The 19,581-nt window shown below is 39.3% G+C and overlaps 1 protein-coding gene across 1 annotated transcript in view; it reads left to right on the top strand.

Moving 5' to 3' along the window:
• The window catches only part of PIP5K1B (phosphatidylinositol-4-phosphate 5-kinase type 1 beta), a 282,690-nt gene that overhangs the window by 175,326 nt on the left and 87,783 nt on the right, over positions 1–19,581 (top strand). The window contains exon 7 of the mRNA XM_058565703.1: positions 4,156–4,455. Within this exon, the coding sequence (XP_058421686.1) occupies positions 4,156–4,455 (300 nt within the window). The remainder of the gene's footprint in view (positions 1–4,155; positions 4,456–19,581) is intronic.

Raw genomic sequence — 19,581 nt, 5'->3', positions numbered from 1 at the left:
CAATAGATCTTAGCTCAGGGCCAATCTTCCTCAGCAAAAAAGAGGAGGATTGGCATGGATGTTAGCTCAGGGCTGATCTTCCTCACAAAAAAAAAAAAAAAGGATGTGGGATGTAGGATAAAGGAAGCAATGCATTGCACAGCTCTTTGCACCCACTAGATAGTAGTAATAAGAACGGTTAACATTCATTGGGTGCTAAGATGTCTGTTAAACACAGCTATAAGTGCTTTGCACGCGTTAACTTATTAATCCTCACAGCGACCTTGGATATTCATCATTGCTATTTTACAGATGAGGTAATTGAGACAGAGATAAATGGAGTAACTTGCCAAGGGTTATTCAGCTAGTGAGTTACAGAGCTGGGACTTGAACACAGTAGTAGGGTTCCAGAGGCGGCATCTTTAACCCCTGTGCTATATACCAGCATGTATTCAATATTAGCTATTCTTAGCACTACACTTCAGAATTTAGGACTCCATGGGCTAAATATGATAATGTGAAAATCACCTGTTATGTAATGTTTTAGAGACCAAAAAAAAAGTAACCTAGCCCAGGTGGATTTACTAGACATTTAGTCAAATTAAAAAAAATATAAACACTTTTACTTAAGCAGTCTTGTCATTTTCATACCTCCAATTTCTTTGTACCTTCATAACAGTTATTAATTTTCTGTGATTGGAATGGCTACAGGAAGAAGTTTGGATTTCAAAAGCCCCAGTTCTGCCATTCACTTGCTATGAGACGTGATAACTGACATCTTTGTTTCAAAACAAAATTAATGAGATGTCACACAGCTCATTTGTGTGTACAAGTATTATTTAATTCCAAAATCGACTAGAGACAACATTAAATGCTGTAAATGAGTCTCACATATAAATATAGGAATCAAAAATCTAAATAAAGATCTTAGTGGACAAGTTGCACAGGTTTTAAAAGGTTTTGATCCTGAACAAGTAGTGGGTTTTTTTAGAGCAAATTATCTACTTTATATTAGACAAATAGAAAATATAGAAAAGAAGAAAAAATGCAGCCAACTTTAATTCCTTTCCCAGAGATACATATTATTAATATTTGATGTATGTCTTTTCAGATGTATTCTATTCATATATACACTTTATTTTTTGTTTGTTTTGTTTTTTTTGTGAGGAAGATCAGCCCTGAGCTAACATCCATGCCAATCCTCCTGTTTTTTTTTTTGTGAGGAAGATCAGCCCTGAGCTAACATCCATGCCAATCTTCCTCTTTTATTTTGCTGAGGAAGACTGGCCCCGAGCTAACATCTATTGCCGATCTTCCTCCTTCTTTTTTTTTTGCCCCCTTTTTCTCCCCAAAGACCCAGTATATAGTTGTATGTCATAGTTGCACATCCTTCTAGTTGCTGTATGTGGGACGCGGCCTCAGCATGGCCAGATGAGCGGTGCGTTAGTGCGCGCCTGGGATCCGAACCCGGGCCGCCAGTAGCGGAGTGGGCGCACTTAACCGCTAAGCCACGGGGCCGGCCCTATACACTTTAAAATAATCTAACATTGGGATCAAACTGATGTTGCTCTCTTTGCCTACCTGCTAAGTGAGTAAATCTTAAACTTCTATAGTTCTAAGCTTAGATAGACTAGTCTCTTCTTCTAGAACTGCATTGGCTAACTACCAGTATGGTAGCCATTAGCCATGTGTGGCTATTAAATTTAAATTAATTAACATTAAATAATAATTTTAAAATTTAGCTGAACAAAACAAGTGGTTTTATCCCAATCATGTAAGCTAGTATAACAAACAATATAATTCATCCCATTAAAAAGAAAAAAAATATGAACATCATGTGATTATCCAAATAGATGTTGAGGAGAAACTAAGGCACTCAAAATTCAGCCTCTTCTCTTAATTGAAAATCTAAAATTGGCAGGGAACTTTTTTAACATAATAAGTAAATAAATTAACACACATATTATACATTTATCAATCTCCAAGAGTTCACATAATATCTCATGGAGAAGAACAAGAGCCCTTTCCCTGGAAATAATAGAAAAAGACAAGACAAGGATGCCCTCCATCTATGGTCCTTTCTGATATATTCGCTAGAATTTCTAGAAATAACTTTTTGAGTATAAAAGGAAATAGGAGAAAAGTATAAACATTGTTCTCTGCAAATGATACAATTGAAAATGAGCAAAACTTGAGGAAAATAAACCAATAGTTTCTAGAGGTAATGAGAGTCCAGCAGATTTGCAGGATGTAAGGTAAACCTACAAAATCCATTGTATTCCATTAGGTAGATCATATAGAGTTGGAGAATATAAGGGGAAAAAAGAGATCTCGCTCATGATGACAGTAATTTGTAATGAACATTATTGAAAAAATAAATATATAAATAAATGAAAACACTGTAATTCTGATTGGGAAAGCAAGTTATAGTAAGAATAACATGAACAATAATCTAAAAAGAATTTTTGTGATAAGAACTCTAAAATACTTGAATCTATAAAAACAAATATACAAGAGCAATATGAAGGAAACTACAAAATGTTATTGAAGGACATAAAAAAGATCTGAAATAATGAAGAAATATGCATCATTCTTGAACTCAGTTTTGTAAAGATTTCAGTTACCCCCAAATCAACTTATAAATCCATCTAATTCAATCAGAATTCCATTAGGACTTTTCCAGAAGTTGACAAAGCTGATTCATTTGAAAGTGAAAACAAGTATCATGTTAAGAGCATTTTAAAAAATAAACAATGGAAGGCCAAGGTTGTAAGAATGAGCAAAACATTTTTGGTGAAGAAGAAAAATGGTGGGCCTGCCATAATATATGCTAAAAATCTATAAACCTATACTATTATTAAAGATGTGGTATTAGTACAGTTCTAGATAAATCAATGGATTCAACTAAAGTGTCCAGAAATAGATCCGTGTGTATTATACAGCTTATTGTACGATATAGGAGGGACTTAAACTCAATTAGGAAAGGACAGACTGTTCAATAAATGGCTATGCATTTGAGAAAAAAAGTTAAATTCTCTATTTCAGATCTTACACACACAATAATTTCATATGGAGTAAAAACCACAAGTAATGACCAAAACTATTAAAAATTTGGAAGTAAATAGAAAAAATTTATAACCTTAGGGTATAAAAAGCTTTGTCAAACAAGAAGGAAGAAAAGCACAAGAAATAAGTACATAAATGTGACTACATCAAGAGGCAAAACATCTGTATAACAACAGAAATACCAGACATAAAATCAGTATAAGCATATAGAATATTTCTGGAATGATACAAAGAAAGTGGAATAGTAGTTTCATCGAAAGTTGGGAATTGAGGGAAGGATCAGGGATAGGAGACTTTTCAGTTTACCTTTAGTAAACTATTTTTGATTTCTCACCTACTTTTAAAGTGGAACAAAAACAGACATATATTCCTTATTTTTATAGTAAAAAAAAAAAACATACTGGGAGAAAATATTTACCCCATATAGAGTAGGAAAATGATAAATATCCTGAATATATCAAGAACTCCAACAATGACAAAAATCAATAGAAAAATGAGCAAAGAATATTAACACAAAATTATCTTTGAGGTGGCTAAAAATATTTCAAAAATATTAAATTTCTCTAATAATCAGTGGTGTTCCAATTTTTAAAAACAAGTTTCCATTTTTCACCAGTCATGCTTACAATGATTTTAAAGTTTGATAATCTTCAGCACTGGTAAGGTTGATGAGAAGTATGTAATCTTACAGAATGTGATTGTAAATTGGTCTAGCCGTTTTGGAAGACAATTTTTCAGGGGCTATTAAAATTTAAAATGTTCATTCCTTATACCCCAGCAATTAATTTTCTCTTTAGCCATCTGAGAGAATAGTCACACAGGGTGCTAATCAATTCTCTGTTTTCAGTTGGAGCTAATTTGGGACATTCTGTCCATTTTCAATTCAGCCCCTTTTAATGCCCTGAGTTTAGAAAGATAAAGTTGCTATTTCAATAAGCCGACTTAAGAACTAGATTAGAAACAGCAAAATTTTAGCAATGGCCATTAATAAAGATAATCATATTCCATTTTTAATTATCATATTAGATGAAAACACATCTTTCTTTAACAGGGCATTATTTTGTGAAAACAGGAGGTTTTAAACCTTTTTTTTCCTTTTTCTCTTTTTAGAATTTAAACCAGAATCCAAGGACTCTTTTGCCAAAATTTTATGGACTGTATTGCATGCAGTCAGGGGGCATTAACATCAGGATTGTGGTGATGAACAATGTCTTACCACGCTTCATGAGAATGCACTTTACTTATGACTTGAAAGGCTCAACTTACAAGCGAAGAGCATCCCGAAAAGAGAGAGAGAAATCCAACCCCACGTTTAAGGACTTAGATTTCCTGCAAGACATGCACGAAGGGCTGTATTTTGATACAGAAACCTACAATGCGCTCATGAAAACACTTCAGAGAGACTGCCGGGTAAGGAAATGTTGTTGCTGTGATTTCCTCTGACGAGCCATCTGTGATAACATAACCTTTGTAAGGAACGTCCAAAATGGATGGGGAATCCCATCATTCCCAATCCTGGTGCTGATCCTTGCTTCCTGGATGTTACAGAAATCGTCTGGAGTGACTGTTGATTTTACTAGTAAGCTAAGTCAACTTTCTTTGATAAAATAAAACAAGAATTTTTTTTTTTTTCTTTCATCTTCCCCCATGGGAAGGTAGTTAAATTGGAGGGGAGAGAAATTTAGGTTTAATGCAAGAAAAGCCGTATACAAATCTTGGAAGAGGTAAGATTCCAACCGGGGAAAGAAGTTTAGCAAAATGCACTTGGTGGGATTGGTAGTGGATCCCTGGATATCCACTATGGACGCAGAACCAGGAGGTGAGCAGCACATTTGCTGAAATTGTTTTATGTGATCTGAATAAGGGGTGATCAGGAATGAGGCTCGACAGTTGGAGCAAAGACCATTACATGCAAACTTAGCCAGACTGATTGTCAGAAGTAAGGAGGAATTCATAGTTCGAAGTCCCCCAGGCTGCAATTCTTAGGGAGAAAAAAAAAAAGGAAAGCCAAAACTAGGGAAAGATTTTTCTGACGTGGTGAAAGTTCTTTTGGAGAAAAAGATGAAAATACAACTCTCATGGCTTCTGAAGGATGGTGATCATTTGATTAACAAATTCTCAGTCATTTCCTGGCCCAGGTGAGCTTGGGAGAACCATCTAGGTTCTCAGCTAAGTTGGGCATAGTGGAGGTGGACAGAAGGCCTGATGGTGCAGGGTTGGGCCCTGGCCTGACCAGGGCTTTCTGGAAGAGCAGGTAGGACTCATAGGGTCACTGGGAGTGACATAGGGTTGCTCATAGGGTCACAGGGTCACTGGTCACTGGGAAATATGGGGCCTGCCTTCCAGGCTATGGCTTTCTGGGCCTTCTGTAGGCCTGGACAGATGACCCATGTTGTTGCAGTGGAGGGAGGGACCCTTCTTTGCCAGACTCACGCTTACCTGAAGGTGAGGAAGGCAGTGTAACTGCCCCACGTAAAGTATAAAGTGGGGAATCCTCAGTGAGAAACACAGTCCTACTATTTATGAGTCTTTTCTTTCTACACATTATAACATGTATGATAATGCACAAAGATGCATCCTTGGAATTTCTTATTTCATTAATAGAGATATTACTCCACAGCTCCTATCCTTTGCCTACCATTTATTGGGTGTTTAGAGTGTGCCAGGCTAGTCTATGATCTTTATTTTATTTAGTTATTTTATTGAGGTCATGTTGGCTTTTAACATTATGTAATTTCAGGTGTACATTATTATATATCAGTTTCTGTGTAGACTGCATCATGCTCACCACCAATAGTCTAATCTTTATCCATTACCATACCTATATGCCCCTTTACCCCTTTCACCATCCCCCCCTCCCCCTCCCCCTCTGGTAACCACTAACCTGTTCTCCTTAGCGATGTGTTTGTTTATCTTCCACATATGAGTGAAATCAGTCAGTGTTTGTCTTTCTCTGTCTGGCTTATTTGCTTAGCAAATACCCTCAAGGTCTATTCATGTTGTTGCAAATGGCACGATTTTGTCTTTTTTATGACTGAGTAGTATTCCGTTGTATATGTATACCACATCTTCTTTATCCATTCTTCCGTTGATGGGCACTTGGGTTGCTTCCACATCTTGGCTATTGTTAATAATGCTGCAGTGAACATAGGGGTCCATAGATCTCTTTGAATTGTTGATTTCATGTTCTTTGGATAAATACCTCATAGTGGGATAGCTGGATCGTATGGTATTTCTATTTTTAATTTTTTGAGAAATCTCCATAGTGTTTTCCATAGCGGCTACAAGAACACCAGCAGTATATGAGGGTTCCCTTTTCTCCACATCCTTTCCAGTATTTGTTATTTTTGGTCTTGTTAATTATAGCTATTCCGATGGGTATAGGTGGTATCTCATTGTAGTTTTGATTTACATTTCCCTAATAATTAGTGATGTTGAACATCTTTTCATGTGCCTGTTAGTCATCTGTATATCCTCTTTGGAAAAATATCTGTTCATATCCTGCCCGTTTTTTGATCGGATTGTTTGTTTTTGAGTTGTATGAGTTTTTTATGTATTTTGGAAATTAACCCCCTGTCGGATATATGATTTGCAAATATTTTCTCCCCGTTGGTCGGTTGTCTTTCTGTTTTGTTCATGGTTTCCTTTGCCTTTCAAAAGCTTTTTAGTCTGATGTAGTCCCATTTGTTTATTTTTTCTTTTGTTTCCCTTGCCTGAGTAGACATGGTATAGTCTACGATTTTTTAATGCAGCATTTCATTTAATTCTCTCAGCAACCATTTGAAGTCAGTATTATTCATACTCACATTTTAATTGGTGAATAATTAGATTCTTAAAGAGGTTAAGAAACCTCTCTAGCATTCCGTAGCAAGTCAGTGGCAGAGCCCACACCTGTTTGGGTACAAAGTATGTGCTCTTAACAATTGAAATTTAAAGATTCACTGTTAAGGATTTTTTTTTTTTTTTTAATTATCTTTTCAGAAGTCAGGGGAAGAACAGTGGGAACCGAGCAATCAAAAAAATGTCCAGCTGAGCTGTTCAGATATCAGGGTGGATATGAGTGATTCATGTTTTTCTTTAAAAAAGAAAAAACAAAACACACATATTTTAGTAGAAACGTTTTCCTGTGCTTTTTTACCCTTACAGGATGTGGGTGAAAAGTGACTCTCAATTCCCCAGAGTTTAGTACAGGCCTCTCCAGTTTTAGATTTGCTTTCTCTTTGTGAGCGTGTGCTTCTTGCCTCTTGAATATGGAAAGCCTTTTTCCTGCTGTCTTCTAAAACCCAGGCTTCTACGCCAGAAAAAAAGGAAAGGTGGGATGTAGAGGAGCCATTGCACAGGATTTGTCTGTTTGTTAGTGCTTCCTGAGCCCAATACTGAGAGAACAAGGTCAAACACGACTCTTCATCAGGAATGAGACCCTGGAGATTTGCCTTTTTATTTTTCATTTTTTGGAAAATTTATTGTCCTAAGGAAGATCAATGGAGAGGTATCCTAAGGCTAACTCCCTCTCACTCATTGCATTTCGTCTTTTACAAGACACAGATCTTGGAACTTCCTTAAAGTTAGCACAATGTTTAGCTTCAGAGAGGCTTTTCTGGGGGTGGGAGAGAGTGTATAAATGCCTCGCTGGCGGGGGAACCTGAGTCCCTGCCATGATCTGCCTAGACTATGACCAAGGCCTCTGATCTGGAGTCAGCAGCTGGGTCTCTGAGCAGAGCTGCCTTGAGGAAGGCACGATTCTGGAATGGCAGGTCTTGATGTTTAATAGTCATAGACTTCTTTGCAAAACTGATGAAAGCTATGAACTGTCTCCCCAGAAAAATGTCCGTCCACACAACAGTTCATGAATCCCTTGGAACCCATCATCCCCCAACACCTCCCCACCCCAGGCTGAGAACCCCCTTCCTGGAGCCGTGCACCAGTCATCTCTCTTTCTTCAGGTCATCCTTTGAAGGGCCAACACCCTGGATGCTGGAATAAGGTATCTGGTTGGCGTTGCCAGGAGCATCTCTCGCCTTGGCATCTCCCTCCCTTGCAGAACTGAGCTTTAGTGCCGGCTGAGGTGCTGTGGAGATCCAGGGAGGATATGAGGTCACCCCTGGGCTGGTGCCAGTGCCAAACAATTGGGAATCTCTGCTGTTAACATTCCTCTGTCTAAGTGAGGCGGTACTGCTAAGGCTTTAGAAACAAGCCAGTCAGGGCCCTGCATTACTGTGTCAGCGCCCAGCCAGAGAAAGGTGAACTAGACCCACATTAGGATACATCCTTTCACTCACTTATCAGATATAGATTGCAGGCCTACTATGTGCCAACATAAGGTGAATGACCTCCATTTTTGATCAATTGCCATTCAGCGTATTAAGTACAATGATAGTATTCTAAGGCATGGTGAGGATCAGACTAGCTGACATCATAGCTTGGTTTTGAAGGAGAAGAGTTGTCCAGGCAAGCAAAGCAGTAGGAGCATATTTCTAGGAAGAGGAAACAATATAAGTGAGGCATGACATAGCACGACGTGTTCCAAGAACTAGAGTTGTCTGGAGGTGCAGCAGTTAATAGTAAGGGAGAGCACGTGAGGTAGGAGAGGAAAGCAGTCAAGGGCCAAATAATGTCAAAAGACCCTTTCTGGTAGGGCTTAGAAGTAGCAAATCCAAGAATCCCAGACCTTTGGACCCCAGCTTTTCTGTCGTTCGAAGGCAGATAGAATAAGCCTCCTAACCTCTTGCTGACCTGCTCTTGCTTCCTGCCCCCCTCCCCTTCATATTTCGGCTTGACATCTCAGACCCCAGGATTCCATTGCTCTTGCATAGCTGCTGGCCAGAGGATACCTGCATGACTTATTGACCCAGCTTGACATCCGAACGTTGTTCCCTGTTCCCTACGGACTACTTCCCTGATTCCCAGTCAGAGCCACTACTTCTGGACTTTATCTGAAATGGCCTGAACCACCTCATCCCACAATGAGCCTTTTCGACAATGCCATCTTCCCCCACATCCCTTTCCCTGGCTTCCCCAGCACAGTCTTGGGCCCTTGTCTATAAGCCTGCCCCCTGTGATGGTCCATCCCTAACCACCTCCTCCCCATAGTGTATTCACCACTCAGAACTCTTCTAAAAAACTGAACTCGCTTTATCCTTCAATCCTGCTGAGCCCACTTTTCCACTTGATTCAAACAAAGGGCGTTTTCCAAAAGTAGGGATCCAGCTCTTGGATTCTCTCTGACCCTCACATTGCTGTTCCCTGTTGGCTGTGTCTGGGGAAAATGGACATGTAAATAACTGAGTTCCCTTTCTGGAAGCATTTCCTCTCCTTTGGCCTCATCATCTACCTGCTGTGACAGCCGTCTATCTTCCCATAAGGGAACTTGGCCCAGGGAAAGAGTCATGACAGCAAAGAAGGAGTACTGCCAGGACATCATAGGTCACTTGCTATCAAAAACAGGAAGTAGGATTTACTCAAACCACCCCCTATGGTCCCCATGTGACAAACAGGCTGAGAGGCACATCCTGTTTGAAAATTGCTCTTCCCAGGTACTCCGTCATCTAACCCCAAGACCATTCCTCATCCTGTCTTCCCTGGCCCAGGGAACATGATCATCAAGCAACCAGTTGCCCAGATCAGTACCCTGAAGCTACCCTTTCCTTCCTTCTTTCTTCTTTTCTTTCTCCACACTAAGTAAATCCCCATGTCCCATCCAGTCTACATCCTAAATAACTCATGGATCTGCCCTCTTTTCTCCATATGCATGGCCACTGCCTTTATTGAGACCCTGAATATTCATCACCTGGAGTTTTGCAGTAGTCTCTTAACTAGTTTTCAGTATCTTTGCCTTCCAACACATCCCCAACACTACTGCCAAAGTGATCCTCAAGTCACAAGACTATCACCTCCTTAGGATCCTCTAGCTGAGTTCCCCACTGCCTTTGGGCCAAAGCCCGTACTTCCTAGCTTGGAACATTAAGATCCTTCCTGATCTGGTCCCTGCCACCTTCTCCAGATGCTCCTTCAGCTTCCTTCTTCAGCCTTCTTGCTCTCTTCTCCCTGGAGCATCCCCCATTCACCAGCCATTCTGATCTACTGGACACATTCTCTAAAGGTTTTGGTCTTTTCATGCATACCTCACTCTGCTGGACCATTCTTCTTCACTCTTCTCCCCGTGGCCCTCATCTGCTCATCTCAGGACTACCCAGGCATCACTTCTCCCAAGACCGCCTTGCTGTGGTTCCCCAGACATCTAGGGTTTACCCCTTTTGTGGGGTTTTACACATTGTTTTGTTTGTTCACATGTAGATCCTTGAGCCTGAGGATCAAACCTTAATCTGTCTTTGTATCTGCATTGCCTGGTGCTTAGTAAATGTTTATTGAAATATGTATTTAAACAAAGGAATAAACACAATAAACCATTTGATAATAAAGAGAGACAGGTTTAGGTATACCTCTAAGTAAATATGTCTTTGGTGACTTTTATGTATCCAGCTGTTTTTTAAGTTCTGCCCATTTTGGAGGAGGTATCCAGTGTTGCTGCAATGCCTGCCAAACATAGTACGGAAAATGTAATAAAGCAGATGATCTCCATTTTGAATCACTTGGGATTATTTGAAAAACTATACTGATCGTCCCCATATTAAACATCATATTATATTTCTATTATTTTTCCATAGAAGCAATGTTATACATAGTCATTAGACTTTATTTTATTTAATACTGACCTCGTCTCCTTTAGGTGTATGTACTGTCTCCCCAGCTAGACTGCAAATGTACCCAAGGGCAAAACTCATTCCTTCTATCTCTCTGCACCTACAGCACCTGGCTTATTGTATACACTCACTACATGTTGCAAGATTGTGATAAAAACTCTTTGAAATTGGAAATTTATGTATTAATTTTGGAAAAACAATTAGGAACTATTTTTGTGTTCAATTTTAATTTACTATAATTCTTCTCTGACATAACTTATCTATGAAAAATCTAAGGAGTCCCATGTCATTTAATTAATTTGATAAATTATTTCATCCTGCAATTTTTTTTTTAAGATTTATTTATTTATTCCCCCCAAAGCCCCAGTAGATAGTTGTATGTCATAGTTGCACATCCTTCTAGTTGCTGCATGTGGGACGCGGCCTCAGCATGGCCGGAGAAGCGGTGCGTCGGTGCGTGCCCGGGATCTGAACCCGGGGCCACCAGCAATGGAGCGCGTGCACTTAACCGCTAAGCCACGGGGTCGGCCCAATCCTGCAATATTTATTGATAACTCTGGGCAAGTGACATTGACACAAAGTATATTAGTGAGAACTTGTGTTTACAACTCAAATATTTCTTATTCCTTCAAGTGGGAGTCATATCAGACACAGTCTTGATAATTAATGACTTAAATGACTTATTTTACATTTATTATCATTTTTTGTTGAGCAGCAAAGTTATTTTTAAATAGTGTGGAACCAATTTTCTTTTTTCACACAAATGTCTGTCACCATAAATATTAATAGGTTCTCAGAATTTAATGAAACCCGTCTTCAGGATACTGAGACATTTTGATGTGCGAACTGGGATCTTTCTTTCTAACTATGTATGGCAAGCTCTAAAGGTGTAGATCAGGGCCGGCCCCGTGGCTTAGCGGTTAAGTGCACGTGCTCCGCTACTGGGAGCCCCGGGTTCGGATCCCGGGCACACACCGACGCACCGCTTCTCCGGCCATGCTGGGGCCGCGTCCCACATGCAGCAGCTAGAAGGATGTGCAGCTACGACATACAACTATCTACTGGGGCTTTGGGGGAAAATAAATAAATAAATAAAATTAAAAAAATAAAAATAAATAAAGCTGTAGATCAGATTCCTGGCAGCTGTGGGCATGTTTGTATGGGTTACATTGTGGGTTCTCCTTTTTATAATACTTAATTTAGTAGTATGGCTAGTGTTTGCCCCTCAGCTATAATTTTGTTTAGCATTAATTTTTTTGCATTTAGTTTGACAGTTCTTTTCTTTTAATATTGGTTGCCTTCCCAGTTATCATTAAAGAGGAAAAAGTGCTTTCGACCTGATAGAAAAAAAGATGTACATCTCTTCCTGATGACAGTGCTTACATTTAAGCTATTTCCTTTATCAGTAAGGAATTGGATTTTGTTTTTAGACTTCAGCTAAAACATGAGCAGGGGACAGGGATATCATCAACTGCACATCTCTGTACCAGACCTTGGAAGATTACTTACCAGGAAAAGGTGTAGATAAATTCACTGTCTTTCAGATTATGTTTTACAAACCCTGTAATCCCATGATATATTTGATTTGTTCCATTGTTTTAAATTATGAGTTTTGCTATCTATAGTAGTTATTTTGATACCATTGCAATATAAACATAAAGCTAAGTTAAAGTTGGTGAACAAATAAATAAATAAAATCAACTCATAGAATTAAAGATAGTTTGAGCTGGAAAGAATCATAGAGTTCCTGGGAAGCAGTGCAACAATGCCTTCCACACTCTAGTCTGAGAGAAATGATTTTGGACACAGATGTCTATGCCTAGCCAAGCCAGATTTCCTTGGGAGAATAGACATAAAGACATCATCATGTATGCAAGGACTTGAAAAAGTTTTCCACCTACAAATCCTCTTTTATAAAAATTATTTTGAGATGATTGTAGAGTCACATGCAGTTGGAAGAAATAATATAGAGAGATCTCATATACGCTTCACCTGGTTTCCCTAGTGGTAACATCTTGTATGACCTTAGTACAACATTGCAACCAGGAAATGGACGATGGTGTAATCCACTGACTTCTTTCAGGTTTCACCAGTTTTATGTGCACTCATTAGTGTGTGCACTTATGCATGCACATGTGTATATTTCTTTGCAACTTTATACACATGTAGATTTATGCCACCATCACCACAGTCAGATATAGAACAATTCCGTCACAAAGATCCTTTACGCTACCCTTTTATATATAGCCACAGCCACCTCCCTCTCTCACGACCCCTCCCTAATCCCTTGCAACCACCAATCTGTTTTCCATCTCTATAAATTTGTCATTTCAAGAATGCCCTATAAATGGAATCATACAGTATTTGACCTCCAAGATTGGCTTTTCTCACGCAGCCTAATACCCTTGAGGTGCATCCAAGTTATTGTGTGTATCAGTAGTCTGCCCCTTTTTATGGCTGAGTGATATTTCATGGTATGGATGTACCACAGTTTAACCATTCACCCACTGAAGAACATGTGGATTTTTTCTAGTTTTTTTTCTAGTTTTTGACTAGGTAAAAATAAAGCTGCTATGAACATTTGCATTCAAGTTTTTTGCATAAGCATAGTTTTCATTGCTCTGGTATAAATGCCGAGTGCAATTGCTATGCCACGTGGTAAGCACACGTTCAGTTTTGTAAGAAATGCCCTTACTCTTTTCCAGAGTGGCTGTACCATTTTACATTCCCACCAGCAATGTGTGAATGATTATTTCTTTTCATCCTCAGCAGCATTGTCCATTGTCACTGTTTTTTATTCTAGCCATTCTGATAAATGTGTATGTAAGTATCTTGTTAAAAAATTACTTGAGTATATACTCCAGCAAAGCAGAAGATAAATCCAATAAAGAGTTAGTTTGGATATAGGAAACAGTGGTGAAAAATGAAACAGAAAAACTTATAGTTAATTCTAATGGCTGATCATGTGTCTGTGGGACTTAATGCAATTGATAGGGATTCCTAAGGAGAGGCCTAAGGCACAGGACTTTACCATGTGTGCTTCTAATAATAAGCATTTCTATGAGACTTTAAATGCACATAGCACTTCATCTAACTCTACTTTATGGCCATTGGTATTTCTACACTATATTGTAATTACTTGGGTACATGTTTAATGTTTGCCTTCTAAAATCTGCTCTCTAGGAAAACAGGAACTACGTGACTTCATTTTCCCACCCTTCAAACCACAGAATACTACAGTTTGGTATGAAATAGAACCAGAGTAAATCATCATATCACCATTGTGGATTTGTGGATAATTGTTTGAAGTACATTTATATTGCTTATTTGGCCAATGTCTGTTAATGACCAGAAAATTAGTCAATTACAACTGTGTTGACCTCTCAGTCTACTCAGTTGTTTATTTAGGTGCTGACTGCTGTCCCCATTTAAGACTATCTCTACAACACAGCTGTTCATCAGTCCTGGAAAGGGGCCGATGTTTGTCCAGACTTTTGCCAGTTGCTGCAGTTCAGCTCTAGTGCAGGTGGGTGAGGGAAAGGAGCTCCTGATGGCAGTAGCAGAGGGACAAGATGGGCAGTACAAGAGAGTTTCAGGGTAGCTACAAAAATCAAAATACCTTCCATGTTGTTGTTCATGCCTGGCTTTCTACTCAGTAGGAGATACCTCAATTTGAGCCAGACATGTAATTCTCAGTATTTCAAAACCAGCTATTCCAGTTTTGGGTGGAGGGAGGGTTCTGTATTAGGTATAACCTATAAATACCAAAGTAGCTTAACATTTAAAAGGCATCATACATAATAAATAATCATAAAATAGGTATATACAATACAATACTTAATACGTGATTTCATGGACAGAAAGGACACATTTCCAAGGCTCAGTTCATCCGTAGGCTGGTTCAGTTAACATTTATTGTGGACTTGCTCTGAGCCAGGCAGTGCTTGACGTGGTAGATAGATTCTCTCATTAATCCTCACAACAGCCCTGCGAAGTGGAGACGCAGGATAGGTTAAGCTCTACTAGGTCTGCAGAGCTTACAGTGCTGCATCCAGGATTTATACCCCGGTCTCTCTGACTCCAAAACCCAGGGTCTTTCATCAGTACGCTCTCCTGAAGGGGCTTATAGGTGTAATCAGGGAAAGCCTGCTGAGATGAAAGTGTTACCTCTTAACATAGACGGATACAGACAGGATGGGCTGGAAGTGCCTGATGACTGGTTTTCTACCTCTGACAAGGAGCTGTTGGAGAAGGTGCCGTAGAAGTTAAGACAGGACTCTTTCAAGGTAAAGAACTTGGTTTGACAGGGCAATGAGTTGATAAAATCTTGCAACCTACTTCAAGGAAGGAGAGAGAGAAGAAAATACTGCCAAGTGACTGAGGAACACAAAGTAAAATCAGTAATCCAAACATTTAATTTTAAAAGTTTAATGAAAATTATAATCAAACCCATTGACACTTGCCAACTGTTACCAACATGTGTGCGCATAAAATCTTATTAAAAGTAAAACTTCTTTCTGGGAAATGTGATGGTTACCGTGGAGCTGATTGTTTTTCAAATCTTATGGAAAGGGAGATCAGGGACTAGATGTGTGCCATTGAATCCTGTGTGAGCAGATTTTGAGAATTCTCATTAACTACAGAAATTGAAAGATTATCGAGCCAGTAGTTTTTTGTTTTTTTTTTTAATCCCTCACTGAAAACCAAATGGAATATTATAAAAATCTCTACAGAAGGAATGGAAATAGAAGACTGAAAATATCTTCCTTGGCCCTAAGAAGTAAACTCCTTTTTCTTTTCTTCCTAAAAGAAATATTACCTAGAGATTAGGGAATTCAACTATTTCCTGGGGTAGTTGTTGTTGTTGTGTGTCTAGCTAGCTTTCATTTTAAATAACTTATCACACAAAAATATAAATATACAGTAATTCAACTTAATGGAAGCTAAATTAAAATCTTTGGGTTTATGAAATAGTATGATGCTAATATATTAGGGTTTCCTGCTTTTGTGTGAAGAGAATCTACCTGTCTCTGATTTTGTAGATGACCCTGAGTCTAGAGGTAACGTCAGTGGAGGTCCCAAATGGGAGGACTCACAAAGTATCTGAAGGGAGGGAACAAAGGGAAGGAAATGTCCCCATGGGCCATATCCTCTTCCCTATTGGGAATCTTGGGAAACCAGAGAGGAGAGCTACAGCAGGAAGGGGAAGTAGCCACAGGGGGGGTGACGGTAGCAACCCTGGCTTTGAAGATGTGTCTGGAAAGGCTTTGAGGCTGGCCAGTGTGGATCCGGTTATGGATGCCGGTGTCAGTCAGTCACACACTGGTCGCCATGTGAAATAGAGCAGGGTTGTAAACATCCAAACCAAAGGGACCAGAGGAGTGGCAAACCCTAGCAACTTACAAAATGGAGTTGAGGCTCCACAGCTTAGGAGAAACTTCTGGAAGCTGGTGAGGGACTGAGTTACAGAGACTTAAGGAGTATTTGAGAGTCTCCAGGGTCTGGGAAAATGCTACAAAGTTTAGAAAATGGTTCAGAAACATGCCCTGTGGTATGTTACCCAGCTTGCTGTGCACCTGTCAAACATATCTTATGTTCTGCCCAGAAGCTTACACTTAAGCAATTGGGGAACACTTGTAAAGAGGAAAATTGGTTTGATTTTAACAGGGCTTTATTTTGTTCATTCAAAACCCAGTGCACATGTACTGAGTACCCACTGTGCTATAAGAATAGGGCCTGTGTGACTGCCTTGTGAAAGGCAAGGTACTTCCTTTGCCACACGCTGATTCTAGTTCTTTCCCAAAAGATCAGCACATACTGGCTTCTGAGAAGCTTTGGCTCACAAAAATCGTTCTTCATCCCTGTCAGAATCAGTCAGCATTTGTGTGTGTGTGTGTGTGTGTGTGTGTGTGTGTGTGTGTGTGTGTGTGAGGAAGATCAGCCCTGAGCTAACATCCGTTGCCAATCTTCCTCTTTTTGCTGAAGAAGATTGGCCCTGAGCTAACATCCGTGCCCATCTCCCTCTACTTTATATGTGGGACGCCGCCACAGCATGGCTTGATGAGCAGTGCATCAGTCCGCGCCCGGGATACGAACCCGTGAACTCCAGGCCACTGAAGCGGAGCACACGAACTTAACCACTTCGCCACCGGGCAGGCCCCAGTTGGCATTTTTTACATTGCCTCCCTCTCCTGCAAGTAAATGTCCCTTTGATGTCACCGGTGTTATTCCTTCAAAGACATTTTTAAATTTAGTATTTTGATATAGCAAGTATAACTCTTCTCTCCTCACTTTTGTCCCTTGAAATCCTGCACTTCTATATGGTGAGGTCCAAAATCTTCATGGGGGAATTTCGGCATCTCTCTTGACAGTGAAATGGCCAAGAACAATCTGTTATTAATGAATTTGTATATTAAATCTCAACTTTTTATTAAAAAGGATACATCTGTTAACTTTTCTACATGTATGCTTCAAAAAAGTATTTAAACAGGGATAAGTGGTCCACTGGAAGTATCAGTTGTCCACAGCTATTAGAGATGCAGAGAAGTTAAAACCTAACGTTTATTTAAAATATCCTCATCCAGCCTGAATGTGAGCCCAGCTAGAGTCCGCATCTCGTTAACTTCCCTTCATTTCTCTACACGAAGACCTCATTTGTAAACTTTCCCGTATTCAGCCGGCTACAGCTGTTCCAAATCATTCTAGATGCCAACTCAGCGTTTGCTGTGTTTTCACAAGCACCTGGTAATCTGGCTTCAGATGATGATGGACATTCTCTGGAGGTGAAGATTCACCATCCTCTGATACTCCTCTTTCTGAAAGAGCTGTCCAACTTTTTTCTAAAATATTAGCAATTTCAGAAAAAATGTCAACAGTCTAAGGAACAGAGAAAGCAGTGATTCCAGGTTGCAAATTTAATTTCTCTGCACTCAGATGTGTAGGGAAAATAGTTTCTATACTCGGATGTGTAAGGAAAATAGTCTCTTAATTTTCCGCAACTAATCTTGCTTACTAAAATCCACTTCCCCAAACTTGAACTTACCAATTAATAATATTTCAATCTCTTCTAGTTTAAACAGTCGCCTCTCAATTTAAATATTCTCCTTGTTCAAAGTTGAATTCCCTCTCATGGCTGGTATAAATTGTCTCTTTTTTTTTATCACTCGATCTTTTTAGGTAAACACTCTTGGAAATGTAGGGTCTTGATCACGTGTTGACACATGGACAGAAGAACATTGCCACAGGCCCCTCCCTTACTATATTCTATTTCCACCTCAAACCATCACCCTCATGTTATGTGGATGTGGCATTGAGCCACCCTCATATGCTGTCTTTGATTTTGACTATGTACATATATTATTATTTTAAAAATAATATACCCCAAGACCCCAAAGAATTCATTTTTAGTGATACCTCTCAACATTCTGGATTTTCCATCATTTCTTAAAACTCACTCTATAGGTAGCTACTTGCTGTTCTTCTTAAATTGTAAGTTTTTCAATACCAGTGGTGACTTTCCCAGACCTAAGCTTCTTCCTGCCCTGTGGGACTCTTTATGATCTCAGAGCCTGGATCAGCTTGACTTCTCTGGCTTCAAACCACCACAGGAATCTCAGCTGACAAATCCTGCCTTACCTTCCTACCAAATTAATTACATGTCATTTAGCAAATAGTTTTGAATTCTTGCTCTGCGTGAGGCTCTGTGCTAAGTCTGTGGGAGATACAAAAAATGAATAGGATATGGTCCTTGGCTCTAAGAAGCTTAGAGTTTAAAGTTTAAGTCCAAACCGTCAAGATCTTATTTATCATGGACAGACTCTCCCATTCTTCTTCCCTCTCTTTGTCCATTAAAGTGGAGAGGGGAGGAGGGAGTCCTTTCGCCTCTTTACCCAGAGAGGCAGCTCACCAGAGGGGGTGGACTATAGTAGAGGGTGATGCAGATTCAGGAATTTCACCTCACACATTAAAGTGGTTGTGGAAACTTGGACCAAGCATAGCCTCTGAGTCTCACTGAGCAGCTGGCCAGCCCCTGTGCTCTCAGCCATCCTACCAGTGAAGCTACAGTGAAGCAAATCACTCACAGCAAAGCCAACTAGAAGATATATACTAATCGGAAGGACTTGGCAATTTTAATATAACGTACTACTTTTTAATGTGTCTACAAAATAGTTTATTAAGACAGACTTATTTGTAGAAACATGTCTATAAAGAAAGAAAAAATCCAAAACTCATCCAGTATAGAAGCTGATGAATATAGCATATATATTTATACTCTATTATAATCTTTTAAAATGATAGATGGCTATTTCTAATACCTATAAGGTATACTTCTATTACTTCAAGCTTTTTAAGTGAGCAAAAAAGTCGTTGGTACAAGTTAATCCGTCACAGCCCAGAATTCTAAATCACTACATTAGACACAGTGAAAAACACATTATTGCCATAAGTAGTCTAAGGACTGAATATTTATTTCAGTCTGCTTTACCAGCCAAAATTGTGTGGCTTAGCACAGCCTGTTTTTTCTCTTTATTATGTTAGCAAAGAACACTCTGAGCTGTATTGAGGAAACTAAATTAAATTTAAAAGGCAGCATTCAGCTTTAACTAGACTTGTACATGCAAGTAATTTTGGAACTGTACTCCAAGGGACCTACTTTGGGAGGAATGGCAGACTCTTGGATTCATTTTTCCTTAAACCAGTGTGTCCAGGAATGTCTATTTGCATAAAATCTCCAGGATACTGTTTTGAATTGTCTTATACTGTTGAATTAACACAAATATTTTTGCCAATCATTTACTCTTTATTCAGGGACTAGACTATAGGCTAGTTGGAAAAA

Source organism: Diceros bicornis, chromosome 22 (assembly GCF_020826845.1).
Source record: "Diceros bicornis minor isolate mBicDic1 chromosome 22, mDicBic1.mat.cur, whole genome shotgun sequence".
Taxonomy (NCBI): domain Eukaryota; kingdom Metazoa; phylum Chordata; class Mammalia; order Perissodactyla; family Rhinocerotidae; genus Diceros; species Diceros bicornis.
This window is presented reverse-complemented; position numbering and strand designations above follow the sequence as displayed.